The sequence below is a fragment of the Schistocerca serialis genome, chromosome 2 (genome assembly GCF_023864345.2).
Source record: "Schistocerca serialis cubense isolate TAMUIC-IGC-003099 chromosome 2, iqSchSeri2.2, whole genome shotgun sequence".
Lineage (NCBI taxonomy): Eukaryota > Metazoa > Arthropoda > Insecta > Orthoptera > Acrididae > Schistocerca > Schistocerca serialis.
In genome coordinates this window covers 364,538,161-364,553,681 of record NC_064639.1, presented here as the reverse complement: position 1 = coordinate 364,553,681, position 15,521 = coordinate 364,538,161, and the positions used below count along the sequence as shown (strand labels likewise).

Here is a 15,521-nt window from a genome sequence, read left to right as displayed (position 1 = left end):
AAGAACTGCAGCAGTACATTTTGAATGAGACTGCAGCAGTCCAGCTTTGATCCACCTTCTGCAACTTGCTGAACGGCGCCCAAAAGTGCCACAAGATGAATAGTGGTCGCTTTAAACATCTGCTATACTCAGGTTAGTACCATATTTCTTTTCCTCTGCTGTGTTTCTACCCTGGAACGCTTTTCTCCGTGCCACTTTTATTTGCCCCACCCTGTACTCTGGTTATTTATTTATTTATTTATTATAATGCAATAACTGTGGCAATCAGATCGTAGTAAAATTTCTGCAGTGTGACATTTACAATATAAATTGTTGCATTAAGTTTAAAAAACCTTGGAGTGTTCTCCCTCTATATTTTTATATATATTGTCACTGCCTATAATTTTACATTGTGGTTGTCTTCTAACAGCTGACTTGGGGCAATATTTACTAATACTGCATTTCAAATGGCACTAGCACTTACACAAACACAGAATGTTCCTTGCTGAGGTTTTCATAGATGGTGTAGGCAGGTATTTTCCATGACTGTCAGCATAAAGTATCAGTATTTTCTTTCCCCTTGCCATTGGAAGATTCTTTTTTGAATTTTTATGGCAAGTTTTCATGTTGGATTTTATTTTGTCTGTGTAGTTTGTTATCACAACCAGAGTTTAGTATCACAAAAAAATTTGATAGCATTTTCACTGGAGCTATTCTTCCACATTAGGTTTGTTTGCATTTTTTATTCAGCACATGCAAAATTTTCTGTAAATAATTATGAATTAACTAGGCTGTTGTCCTGTATATTTCCCTTTCAGCTTTTTTCCATGTTTTGATATTTTATTATTATTTTGTTTTGATTCTTTCATATTTTTTGTTTCATTTTTTGTGGCACTAATATCACACTTACAGCAACTGACATGTGGCCATCCTCAACCTGCCAAAACAGAGATTACAGGAAACAGATCTCATCAGTGTTTGAAAAAAAGTCTCCATAACACCTGCTTTATGCAAATTAGTTCTGAAATAATGGAGATTATGGAGAAAATTGTTATATTAACAAAAAGAAGACAGAAAGGAAGAGGATAATAGTGTAATATGTGAGTACTAGCAATTTAAAAACATGAGTCATTTTAAGGTTTGTGGATAATTTAATTTCTTATATTTACATGTGCAATATACAAAGAATGCTATGCCATCCAAGTAATATTTTAAGTCATACAGAGAGTCCTTTTCTGACAACATTAACACTAAGTATTCTGCAGATCATCTATACACACCTACAGAATGTAATTACTTTAATTTTTGGTATTTCCATGAAGAAAACTAACAGCAGCATGACAACTGATCTTTCCTCTCTTCTCGCTGTCCTTAAACTATTTATTTACACCAATAAGCGAGACATTTAGTGAAACTGAGGAATGTTAGCTTTGGTACATTTCATTAATTACTTTCAGTGGTGCAAACATTACGCTGAGAGGTGTTATTTATACACTAACAAAATATGTCATAAAAATTACATATTTCCTGTACAAAGAATGAAAAACTAGGTATAAAATATAATTGCTATAAATAACATCAGTTGTGAATAAAGATGAAAGTGTCTGATGATAGTGTTAGAACACAAGTAATAAATATGTATGAATACACTGACTGCTAATTCAGCTCATCTACTTTGAAGGAGTCTAATTTGACAGTTTCCACAGGGCTGCTGAAGTCATTGTCCTATATATTAAGCTTTTGTACATACAACAATGCCCATGATAAAACTTAAAGATACAAATTCAAAAACAATCAATCAATCTGCTCTGTAAGAATTCATATTTCATTACACAGTATTTCATTACATGGTCTAATAAAAGTAAAACACAATTTAAAACAAAACACTGCCACTTGAGTTAAATAAATTTGTATTACTGAGTTTTCATATGAAAGTGAAATATATTATTCTTATTAGCATTGGCAGTGCTTCAGAAGGTAAAAAGGACTGTTAAAGTCTAAATTACACCAGTATAATCTCGAGGCAGTAAAGAGGGGGCTCACAATGACGTTCAAGGTACAAATATAGCACAAATTTGTTTTTCAATGCGCAGCTAAACACATGCTCACTCACTCATTCATACGTGCATCCATTCATAGCGGTTTTCACCTATAAAAAAATTAAACAGGCATTCTTTTGCTCATTCATATACACAGGCACTCTACAATATTTTCGCTCTTCCTCTTATTCACAGTCAGAATAATTACATCAAGTTACACTCCACAGAAGGGATGATGGAATCTATAGGGTGAAATCTAGACACCTGCTACTTTGTAGGTTGTGTCACAGACTGTTAATTAATGTAGCTTTCATTCACTGCCTACAGCAAATTTTTTCCATTACACGGGAGAACCATCACCTCCTGTACCATAATTTTTCAATAGTTCCCTCAGACGTGATATTTCCTTGGAAGCTGCTGCTAGGTCTGTCTGGAGCTGAATTTCCTTCTCCTTCAGCCGTTTGATGTCTCTCTGACGTGTCTGAAAGATTTGAATTCAAGTTAATAAAATCGGCTACACACACACAAGCTGAAAGAAATTTTAAAAAATTAATGCAACAAATAATAAACTGAAACAGTATTTCATCTTAGGAGCATGTTGTTTTTGCTTTAAATAGGAAAGTCACAGTGCACTGCACAAATCTACTTTAACATCATCAAAATTTATCAAGGGTAAATAAAAAGTAGAATATTAACTTTCATTTTTGTTCTGACAAATGAAGTAACTGAATAATGGCGTCTCAATTCAAAAAACATTTCATTTCTACTCACAACATTCTGTTGGAGGAGATCAAGTTTGTCACATTTGAGGCGAGAAACTTCCTGCCGCAGGGCTTCTCCCTCAACACAAAGACTACATGCCTTGTGGGGTGTTTCTGCAGATGACATGCTCTCTAGCCCAGTGTCACTATCCACATATACTGCTGCATCTAAGTCCACACTATTCAGTGAGGAATCATCACTTTCTGACATTGTAACCCTGAAGAAAGAGAGAACATTATTCATAACCACAGTTATAAAGAAACACAACTACAGAATGAAGAGGTCTGATCACAATTACTTCATTATTATGAAATAGCATATTATCAGGCTTTTATTTTCTCTGCTGAAAAAGCATAAGTTTCATATCCAAACTACATTAATCAACACCTTCTTCCCATTTCGTGGTCTCTAAAATCAGTCTTTTACTCATCACAAAACATGTTCAAAGTAACTGAACTTGTCTTTAACATGGCCATAAACTGAATTATGATTACCAATAAATTCATCCCACATATCACAGTCAAATAGCAATGGAGAAGTTACAGCTTACCTGGCACCAGCTGTCAAACTAAAACTGATAAAAAGTTAACTTTCTGAAGCTCCTAGACAAGCTGCTAACAGCTACTTTCCCTCAATTCATATTTTTATGCATTCAAAATCCCTGTAGATTCTCTCCCATAGTGAGATTTATGGATCTTGATTTATAAATGGATAAATGGACGAATAAAAGGCAAATGCAGCAACAGATGTCCCTGAGGTTAGTCAGTTGTTTGAGGATAATTTGAGGATAAGATGGTATACAATATTTAAGCCACTTAGGTAATTCTGGCTATTAATGGATTAAGTAGGAAAGTCACTGAGAAATCCAGCTTAAGTGGAGTACCACAAGAGCACAAATGATCACGAATTTCTAGTGAAATCAAACATTTGAAAACTTGATCAATTATTAGAAGCCAAAGGAATCTTTCAAGTGGGACAGTGAGTGAAAGTAATTTAGACAGTGCAAAAGGTCAGTGAGTGCTGAAGTCAAGTCAGTGACAAGAAACAACCAGTGTGGTAGAACACATTTCCACAGAGAAAGTTCTGAATGTGAATGCAATTTTGTGGATGAATTCATCACCTGGTGATGAAGTAGATGTCAATGTAATATCTATTGTGTCACAGGATATGATTCACAATAGGGTATCATATCTTTTTATCTACACAATTGCACTGGCTGTGTGCATTCCTTTATAGTGGTATCTTGCTGAAGAGAGCAGTAAAAAATCAGTTGTGTGTATTGCCTGGTACATGATGAGGTTATCACTGGGGTGGTGCAAACAACAAGTACTGTTGTGCAAACATTCTAAAATACATGAACCATATAATAAGGTAGTTGGTAGTTCAGAAAATCACAGCCCATTTACAGATTGGTTGATCTTTCCAGGCCAAGAATGGTACTTGAGACTTTCAGATAATTCTGAAAAGAGAAGACTAGAGGGATAAGCTGCGTATCTGTATCGTACATCACATCTGAACAGACATATTTACCTCAAACATCAAGGCAACAAGTGACAAAGGAAGAATAGCAACTCTTGAAGTGGAAAAAATTGGTCTTTGGTGTCCTCACCCTGCTGAAAACTGTGTGACTTGCAAGTAGTAGGATGCAGGTCAATGGCATGAAGTTAAAAGTACTTACTGAAAATGTATTTGTGAGGGAATACAACAGTTACAGGGAACTCAACAGTTCTGTTTCACAGTTGCTCCAGATGGTGAACATGCTGAAGAGGACTGGACTGACAGTTTGCAGACCTTTGGAAAGTTAATTCTCCATTAACCAAGGAAAGACTAGCAGAAAATACATCTTGTTGAATTTGGAAGCCATTGTTATCATTCTAACATGTGCTTTTTGAAGTAAATATATAAAAAGATTAGGTCTTTTGCTAAAGGTTCGGATATTAACACCATAACAATTGTCTGATTTTTATACTTATAGGTAAAATATATGCTGAAAGTATGAAAGTGAAACCCAGAAGCTGTTGGGACGAATGTGTAACTCAGTGATTAACAGCACAGGCCATACAAGGAAATATCTCTGTGTTGATGAAGGCCGTTACCCACTTTTCTGCCTCCTGGCATCCCTATGGGTGCTGATTTTCTGTTTAATGAAATGTTCAGCAATAAGCACACATACAAAAGAAATGTCTTTGCAGAAGCTGGTGTGGTCAGTGGGACCTAGGAGAATATCAGCAGGTAACAAAAATGGGAATATTTCAGATGGGCTTGAACAGAGGGTAAAAAGTATGTGGTAGCTTTATCAACCCAATGAAGAGGCATGTATGATTATTGTTTTATTTCAGAGTTCCTTTTCTTCACAGCTTGATAACAACCACTAAATAAGAACAGAACTCCATGTGTGCACCTAACTTCTTCATTTACTTTCTGATTATTTCTTTAAATTATTGCAAATTAGTTTAGATCACTACTCCTCAATCACTGCTCTGATTTAGACAATGCTGTTTAGATAGATATACCATACACACATAGAAAAAAGTAAACACATTACATTAAATTGGAAGAATTGCCATAAATTGTTATTCTTGCTACTGACACCAGTCTTCTGACTGGTTTGATGCAGCCCACCACAAATTCTTCTACTGAACCAACCCCTTCATCACAGAGTAGCACTTGCATCCTAAATCGTCAATTACTTGCTGGATGTATTCCAATCTCTGTCTTCCTTTGCAGTTTTTACCCTTCGCTACTCTCTCTCTCTAGTACCATGGGAGTTATTCCCTGGTGTCTCAATGCATCTCCTATCATCCTGTACCTTCATCTTGTCAGTATTTTCCATACATTCCTTCCATCACTGAGTCTGTGGAAAACCACCTCATTCCTTATAAATCAGTCCACCTAATTTTCAACATTCTTCTGTATCACCACATCTCAAATGCTTCAATTCCCTTCCATTACAGTTTTCCCACTGTCTATGGCTCACTACCATACAATGTAGTGTTCCATACATACATACTATCACCAATTAAACACTTGTGGCACATCACTCTAATAAATGTTCTCCACAATTGCCTTAACCCCATTCTGTTCAATCTCCCCCCATCAGTGCCTTTCTCTCCTCTCTTAGTATAAAACCTTTAATTGCAAAAGCTAAGTGTGTTGTTATTTATTTTTGTGTGTTTCCATTACCTTGACAGAAATGTGTTACCTGTGGCTAAGTACTGGCAAACTATCTCTTGACGTGAATTTCTTTACTATTTTTAGGGGAAAAAAATGGAAGATGAATAGAAATAATTTAACTGTAACCACCAAGTACCAGTTGGGAGTTCAACAGAAAAATAATTTCGTATCACTGTGTACTCCACAATTAATACAATAAACTTACAGATTACTGCATTAATAAACAACAATTTTGCAAGGTAAGGTATGTTATGTGTTTCTTGGATATTACGCATCTCTGAAAGTTTCATGGTAGTGTATCTTTTGTGCCATTAGACAGTTCACTATCATCCGAACCCTGTGTTTATGCTGTAGTGGATGAAAAAACACTGCGCAATAAAAATCAAGTATCTAGCAGACATTTGGAAAGGGTATTTGTAGTTCATGGGAAAGAAACAGAAACTTTTGGTTTGCTGATAACACTATAATTCTGTATTCTGTCAGTCAGCTAAGGACGTGGAAAACCAGTAGAATGGAAGTGGATAGTATCTTGAAAAGAGGCTATAAGAAGAGGTCTGTGCAAATAAGAGAAATACTGTCACCACTAAATCCGCAAGCACTTTATCAACAACGGCAAGTCTTTTGTCTGCACCTACAAATTAATTTTTTTAATCACTTTAATCCATTTGGTAACCCAGCAGTCTGATGGCAGGCTTGCTCTTTGCCAGAATTTTGATTTGCTGAAGTCCAACCTTGTAATATACATCCCATTAGCTAAGAATGGAGAGGCTGATTATGACCACATTTACACACGACATAGCCTCTCATATTATTGACACATATGTTAAGTTACAGTTTCTGTCAAAATTACTGAAACTGATTTTGTGGATTTTTGCATGAAACATTTCCACAGTACTGGAAGTCAAATGAATCCATAACAAGTTGTCACATACTACATACTGTCAATGTTTGTAATGTGGTTTCTTTACCAAATGTACATTAATTCACAATAATACTACATCAGGTTAACATGCTACACTTCTCAGTGTAGTAAGCATTGCAGCAGGTGCTTGTAAATATATTTATGGGAAATGTTGAGGGATTCACTGCCACGTTATTTATGTCATACGTAAAATGACTCCACCATGTGGAGTGTCATACAGTAGTCTTTGCATCACTTTTTGGCAGCTTTTGGTAATTGCATAATTGATAGCTGTTAATGCAAATGATACAGATATGACTATGACATATGGTAGCTGCTGGTGTGAAGGAAACAGGTGGAATGTGTAACTGTCCAGGAAAGTTAGAAGAAAGTAATGTTGCCATATTGAACCCTTACATATTTCAACAGTGCATCTGCCCTCTCGAGCCCAGAGGAAGATGTTCAGTCCAGAACAGGTAATAATAATGACTTAAAACAATAATATCTATTATTATTGATTGCATGTAAAATACGTGAGAATCATAATACTGCACTAGCTATTAACTTTTAACCATAAAAGTAAGTATTATTGCACGAAGAATTTTTTTCCAGTGTGGATCAACAGCCTTGAAATGCTTAATAAAAGAAAATATGGTCTGTAGTAGGCTATTGTAATTTTCATCACATGTGTGATATTACATATTAAATATCATAAGATTTTATTATTACTGAAGATGTCCACATCCACACTGACCTTAAGTTCTCAAATGGACATCAACAAAAGTAAAACAAGTGTGACAGATTGTAACTGAATTAAATCAGCCATGCTGATGAAACTAGATTTGGAAACCAGGGTCTAAAAGTAACAGACAAATTTCTGCATTCTGGCTGCAAAATAACTAATGGTCACTGAAATAAAGAGGAGAGGAAATGCATACTGGTATTACCAGGAAAATTGTTTTTGAAAACGACAAAATGTCAACATCTAATATAAATTTAAATGTTTGGAAATGTTTCATGAAAATATTTGTTTGTATCATAGTCTTATGCAGAAGGTGAGAAGTAGACAATGGACAGTACAGACAAGAAACAAATATTTTTTGAAATTGGTGCTACAGAAGATGCATAGATTGGACAATTAATGAAGAAATACTGAAAAAAATCAGGGAGCTAAGAAATGTATGGCATAATTTCACTAAAAGAAGCACTAGATTGATAAAACACTTGCTGAGGCATCAAGGGATGATAATTTGATAATGGAAGGATGTGTGAGGGAGGTGGGAGTGGAGGAGGTGGCACAAGCATTTCACTGCAGTGATCAGGTACTAGTGGATGTAGACTGCAATAGTTATACAGAGATGAAGAGACTTTTACAAGAGAGACTAGTATGGAGTGCTATTTTCAACCAGTCTTTGAAATGAAGAACACAACTGCAGCAGAACCAGATTAACTATAATTTTAAAAACATATTTTATCAGTATAATCGAGTAAGTTTGTACCTCGTTGGTCTGTGTCCTTGAATGTCTGGACTTGACACTGGAGATGAGGGTATACTCTTCTTGCCACCACCACTTCCTTTTGCAATAGACCGTCCACTCTGTGGACAGAAATACACAAACATCATACCCAGGCATAATTATCTATTCCAAAAATATAAATATTTGGTGCTGTTCTATTTAGTCTTGAGTGTATTTTCTTTACTGTGCTCTCTCATGTGTAAATTGCAACAATGCCAAAAGTTATGAAAGCTGTGCAGCATAACATTGGCTGTGAAAATATAAGAGTGCATTTTTTAATTAAAAAAATAAAAAAGTAAATTATTGTAAAGCATCATTTTCAGGCACTCTGTTGTATCCACTAAGACAGAATAAAAATTAAAGTAGAGGAATCCAAGAAGTAAAGTCATTAATGCAGAACTCCTTTCATCAGTATGATCATTACAGAGCAGACTGCACCATCTGTGTAATTCAGATCCATTAATTTTCATTACAGTCAGCTTACATGGAGGACATTCTCCCCAAGTATGGAAACAAAGGTTCCTACAGTTTCTACCTTGCTTCTTAGATACCTCCTGCATATTGCAAAATTAGCAAAAGTCATGCTGCATGCATTCCAAATCACAGAAATTGAAAAGGGATATAATATTCTATGTGAAATCTACTTATCAAAACTAAACTTAGTGCAAGATAGCCCAGGCTAAATAATAAAATACAAATTAAATTTTGCAACTCAGAAATATTCTACTGCATATAATATTTGGAAATTCCATTTTGCGAATCCTGAAAGCATATTAGTTCAATGAGTAGTTTCATGCACTTGTGGCTATTCGGTTATCTAATTTGTTTCCAGTTTAGCCAACAGAAAGTGACAATTAGCACATGTCTGATACATACTGATATGGAAACATGCATTTTGTATGGATTGTGACTGAGGACAGAATCATCACATGTGCAACAGAAGCATGCAATGAAGCAGCTCAGCCAAGTTTGAATAAGTTGTTTTCAACAGGCAAATTATACCACAGTTCCAATTGGGAAATATTTCATAGATGGTAAAAACAATTTCCTATAATAAGTTACTGCCATTGCAGAACTTGCATAATCTTCACATCATATTAACTTTTTTATGAAAAAATGTGAAAATATTGTGTTGAAGCTGTAATTCTAGGATACATGGGGCTTCCCACATTATTCATCTGTACTGATTGGGACTATTAACATAGTACAGACAGCTAGTTTGTCAATTTCATACATACTAAAATATTTTAATTGCTGATCCATACCTTGCCTACATTCATAACTAGTAAAAAACACAGTACCCAAGGAACGTTTTTTTTATGTGGCGTAGGCAACATATTATGTGCCCAAAGACTCTCAGTTGTAATTTCTTTATTCCAATGAAAGTAAATTTCCAAGTAGCTGTAGCTTTTATTTTATTGTGATATTCACTTCATGTAAGTACAATCAGTTTCAAGACAATATTGTTTCATTTTCAAGTACCTGTCAGGCATTCTTCAGGAATCAAATGCCACAAGCACTGTAACTCTCATTCTGTCAAGGGAGTCACCTGTAATGCATCTGCCACAGCACAGAGTGGAGGGTGTTGGACATGACGGCGTAAGTTTCATGGAGCACCCCTAACAGTTACTTGAAGATTAGACAACATTGTTTTGAAATTGATTTTACATACATGAAACAAACATCAAAATAATAGTTAAAAAATACACCTGCAAGGAATTTCAGTTTCACTAGACCAAGGAATAATTATTCTCGTAGCTGATGATATGGCTTAGTTAATCAGCTGTTACGTGAAATACAGATTGCAGTAAACAGCCTAATTTTCCATTTCATTTCCGTGGTGGTCCATATTTGTCTCAAAACGTCTTTCAAAACAGAAGTGTTAGGTAACAAAACAGTTATACATATAAAATTGCTGACATGGAGAAACACTTGTAACTAATGATACAAACTGTGAGAAAGTAGATTAGTATATATGCCACAGGGATTTTATCGTCAAATGAGCTTTAAAACTACTGCTGTTTTGTTCAGAGATCTTTTACCTCAGTTGTTAAACCTTATTTGCAATGAATTAGTGGCAATAGACTTGTGTTACCCAACTCCACAATACATACAAGTTTTCACTTGCAATTCCTGTTCTGGCTGTAAACTGCCAGACTATGCACATAATGTGCAGAAAAGTATATGTAGGTTTATCTCAGACAACAGATTAAAACAATATCCAGCAACATTGTCTGGAACTGTTGACTGAAACTACTAAACATGTTATTCAATCTGTCATTATTCATGTACAGGAAGCCACATAGTTACAACTTGCACATGTAGTAAGGACCTTTAGACTGGTGACACCATAAGATATTTTTTTTTTGGGGGGGGGGGGGGGAGGAAAAGACTCCCTAATGATCCATATATCTCATGTAGCATATTTGAATTTCCTGTATTGTAACAAAATGTTTGCTACAACTGTCATTTCAGGCTCTTTGAGGTGCACCAAATTAATGAGAAACTTTGCGTCTTTTTGATACCCAAAATACAAAGGGTCTCAATTATGGTGATTATTGTTGATTCTATATGACTTTCATATCTGTGATTATTATGGTGGTGCAACAGTTTATTGATTAATCAAATTTAAATTAATCAAGTTTAGTTTTAAGTTAAGTTCTTCCAAGGTTGCAGAAGTTATTCAACATGCTTCATTTATGTTGTTAGTATTATAAACAAATACATTAGGATCTGTTTCTACCTATAAGGGCTTCTCAGTAGGTCATGCAAAAACAAAAGATTTTTAGGTATTATTTAAACTGCAGAATATTTATTACAAAACTGCATTTTATTTTCTCTCTTTATTAGAAAAATACAAAGGCACTCCTGAAGATTTAAATTTCTTGACACAAAAAAAGGATTATTTTGAAAGAAAAAAAACATGCTTGTTACTTAGTTTTGTTACATTTACTAGACCACATTAGTAATTTGAGATGAGGATGTCTATATTTAGGGTTACAGTATGAGGGTTAGTGCAGCCAAGCCTGTTCCGTCACCATAGTGCTCTTTGGCTCACCAAAGGTGTGGCCGTCTCGGGTATCGAGGGTGGTGGTTGCGACACTGTCTGCTTCTTGTACCCGGCCGTGATCAGGTTATTATCGACACTCTGGCTACGCACCCTGGCGATCAACGCCTTGCGCACAGTGTCGATGAAACGGCTGCCTGCTCCACCCCCATCAGACTTTGGGGTGTCGGGTGCTGATGTCGGTGACTCTTCTGCTCCGAGGAACTCTCGTGTCTTTTCACGCAGCTTGTCTGTCAGTGCCTGCAGTAGTGAAGATCTGGTTCGCAGCTGCAAAAGACAATACTTGTTACTTTTGACCTAAATGCTAAAAGAAATTTGTGGTTTCAAAGAAAATTTTACATGTTGGGGGAAGTACAATATTCCTCTTAAAAAAATTACATTAATTGTCTTTACCTTTTATCTTTTTTAATTTCTTTAGTCACACATTGTCCACATGTAGATGGGCAACAATTCTGCTCACCAACAGGCAAGAGAGTCAAACACACACAGATAATCACGTGAAACACCAGCTTTTCCTGGCAGAAGAGAGGAATTTGGTGGAGAAACAAAACTTAAATTAAACAGAGAAAGCGAAAACCCATTTATTCTCTCCTTAATGTCAGTAAAGCCTTGTTTCCACCTATGACCCCCCCCCCCTATTTTTGGTGTCTTTTCCTTTATGGATGATTGTGTAGTACAATGCCAATTGTCAGTGTAGTTCCTTGTCTCTTATCACGAAAAATACTATATTCAATTCTCAGCCAGCACTGTCTTAGGAAGCCATTCCGCAATAGATTCATTAATCTCCAGTGCCTTACCAAAGCCTGCGGTGGGTGGCAACTTGTTTAATACTCATTCTGCATCCACCTAATTACATTATATGCCTTCAATGTCGTTTCTAATGCCACAGTTAAGAAGTAAACAAAAAATGATACAGGTGTAATCTCAACTGAATCTAGATTGTAAAGAACACTGAGCATCCTCAGTTATGTCACCCATTGTTCCAGCAAGTAGCACCCTTGCAGGTGCAGTAAATGACAGACACTGCAACTCCCAGTTATTTATTTTTGGCAGTATTGTTCCTCCTTTACCTCCACATAATGCATCAATAAAAACTCTTATACTTAGTCAGACTACATTCAATACCATAATGCTAAAATCTGAAAGATTTAATACTTTGTGAAATACTCAACACCTGTGTGTGTACAATGGAAATTTGGGCTTTTCTGAAAAATTGTTCTCACCTCAAGTTTTGCAAATTTTTCTGCCTTGTAGCAAGCATTCTCTGCATTTATCAGCTTAGTAAGGAGAAATTCCTTGAATTCTGGTCCCTTCTTAAAAACAGCTGGGCTTGGTAAAGTTGGTCCAAAGAAGGGTACATCATCTCTGGCTGTGACACTAACTTTGTACCTGCAAAGAAATGTGACTGAGTAAAGTATTTTATCATAGATTAAGGTAATGTTTTCATACTATGAACTAAGCAATTGATAACTGAATTTATTCAGATTGTCTAGTGTCTACCACCACTTTTTTTTTTTTTTTTTTTTTTTTTTTTTTTTTGGGGGGGGGGGGGAGGGAGGGAGCTGCAATCAACAATTGTGGGTATATGAACACAGTGATCAAACACTCATCAAAGAGATCATAAAAACATTAGAAAAATTCTATATGCTAAGAAATAGAGCCTCAAGCCAGTAGGTATCTAGAAACGTTCTGTGTACGAGTTGTGATCAAAAATGAATAGGAATTTCTGTTCTTTTTAAAGAATCTTCATTTATTCATCAACATCAACTTTTTCACTTTCAGAGATATCCCCATCACATATAACACACTTGTGCCACCACTTTTTCCAATCTTGGAAACACTTATGAGACTCAATTTTCATTATGTTGTTCATCTCCTTCAGCAGTTCAGTTTTTATTTTATCAATGCTGGAAGAGCAATGTCCTTTCATGGTTCCCTTCAGTCTCAGGATTAGAAGGAATTCGCAGGGGGCCATGTCTGGCAAATAAGGTGTCTGAGACAATGTAACAGTTTTGTTTTTTACCAAGAAATCATGAACAAGCACTGAGATGTGAAAGGGAGCATTATGATTATGCAATTTCCATGAGTGGTTTTGCTGCAGTTCTAGTTGTTTTCTTCACATTGCTTCATGCAAATAGCACATAACTTCCAGGTAGTTTTTCTTATTGACTGTATAACCATAAGGCAGGAACTCATGATACACTATCACACTGTAATTGAAGAAAACAATGAGAAGAACCTTCATATGTGATCAAATTGTCACCTTTTTCACCCTTGGCTCTTTAGGCAGTTCACACTGGTACAATTGGGCCTTGGTTTTGACATCATGTTTTGTCACCTGTTACAATCTGTAGAAGCTCTGGATCACTGTCGATCTCATTCAGCAATTCCTAAGTGATGTCTATGCATTGTCATTTTTGGTCAAAACTCAACAATTTCAAAATAAACTTTGCTACTACATATTTCACACCTATATGTTTGGCATGAGCCAGAGGATATGCCAACAGCATCAACAACCTCTCTGATGGTGATGTAACTATTTTCCAGAACCATGTTTCTTTACTTATTCCACATTGTCATCAGTAATTGATGTGCTAGGGCAGTTGTTGTCTTCTACGTCTTCTCGACCCTCTTTGTGGTTTTTCTTTTTTTAAGGCCTTCGTAAATTCTTGTCTTACTCATAATAGATTCGCCAAAAACCACACTCAATATTTTGATTGCAGTGCTGAACGTTATTCCGTATTTTAAGCAAAATTTAATGCAAATTATTTGATCCATCTTTTTCACAAGTAAAAATTTGTTGGGCACTCAAAAACACAACACTGTCAACAATTAAAGAAATATTCAAAACAGCTGAAAATGCAGTCATACATTAGGAAAATATGTACCAATAAAATAAGAAAAATTGAAAATCAAATTTTAAAGCACAAAAAATTATAAAAAAAAACAGTTATTTTTTGCTCACACCTCATACGTGTAAAGGACGATCTTTCAAAAGGAAATGTTCAGTTGTTTTAACAGAACTTATTTGATGAAACACATTTACAGCAACATATAATGAAATAAAAATCTTTAAATGGCCTCACCTAGTATTTGGGCTGTTGGGATCCAATACCTGCACAACAATATATGCATGTAGGAAATGTGAAGCAATCATATCTGGAGAAAATGGTGTATTGGACTCCTGGAATACTATTGCAACTATGTCATTACCTGAAACAAAGATAACAATGCTGCATTTTACTCCATTTACATTTAAATATCTATTCCAGCTGCATTTACATGAAGCATTTATAATAGTGTTGCATTTAGTAAATGATTACCAATTTCAAATATTCATTATCCAAGTGGCATAAGATTTCTCAATAAATTATGAGAGTTTTAGCTTGTATTACCATTATGCATTCAGGAACATATTCAGTTAAATTGTTTGGTCACATAATTAAAACGCTGAAGTAATTTTGTAGTAGATTTACACAATGCATTATTTTCTTTATACAGGGTACCATAACAAAAAAGGGAAGCAAATGAATATCTTAGAAAAAAATCAACATTTTCAGTGATTCAAAAAGTCAACCAGATAATTTCTTAATGGGCAAACATATCTTCAGAAAAAAATTCCCCCATTAACATCAGTCATATGCTGCTAATATCAACTACACAACAAAAAAATTATATATTTAATTTTTCCTGGAATTCATATTGTAATATTTATTTGGTGCTTAGCTTTACTCTTTAGTCAGTATAATAACTTCATAAATGACAAGCTATCAAACCAACAAGACAGCATTTGTGAACCAATACAAACAGAAAACACTAATTTATAGACACTGTCATTTCAGTACATAAGAAATAGGTTTCTTTTGCAGGTAAATGTATTTCAAGTATGTTTACATTCATATTGTTGCATTTCCTTTTGTGGAGGTGATATATTTTGCACAAAACCACAAAATCACTTGAGAATGGCACTGAAGGCTGCAACTAGTTGTGAACAAATAAAATTAATGCAGCATAAGTGGAAAATGACACCTTCTTTTAGTGAATTTGTTTACGTTCACTTGCCCCACATCTGAGCCTTTCAA

General features: G+C 35.2%; 1 protein-coding gene across 1 annotated transcript in view; it reads right to left on the bottom strand.

Moving 5' to 3' along the window:
- Window positions 1–1,110: 1,110 nt before the first annotated feature.
- The window catches only part of LOC126455987 (rap1 GTPase-activating protein 1-like), an 891,623-nt gene continuing 877,212 nt past the window's right edge, over window positions 1,111–15,521 (bottom strand). Inside the window, exons 8-13 of the mRNA XM_050091744.1 lie at window positions 14,526–14,652; window positions 12,663–12,828; window positions 11,431–11,706; window positions 8,355–8,452; window positions 2,790–2,997; window positions 1,111–2,499 (exon numbers count right to left, since the gene is read on the bottom strand). Coding sequence (XP_049947701.1) covers window positions 2,359–2,499; window positions 2,790–2,997; window positions 8,355–8,452; window positions 11,431–11,706; window positions 12,663–12,828; window positions 14,526–14,652 — 1,016 coding nt within the window. The 3' untranslated portion in view covers window positions 1,111–2,358. The remainder of the gene's footprint in view (window positions 2,500–2,789; window positions 2,998–8,354; window positions 8,453–11,430; window positions 11,707–12,662; window positions 12,829–14,525; window positions 14,653–15,521) is intronic.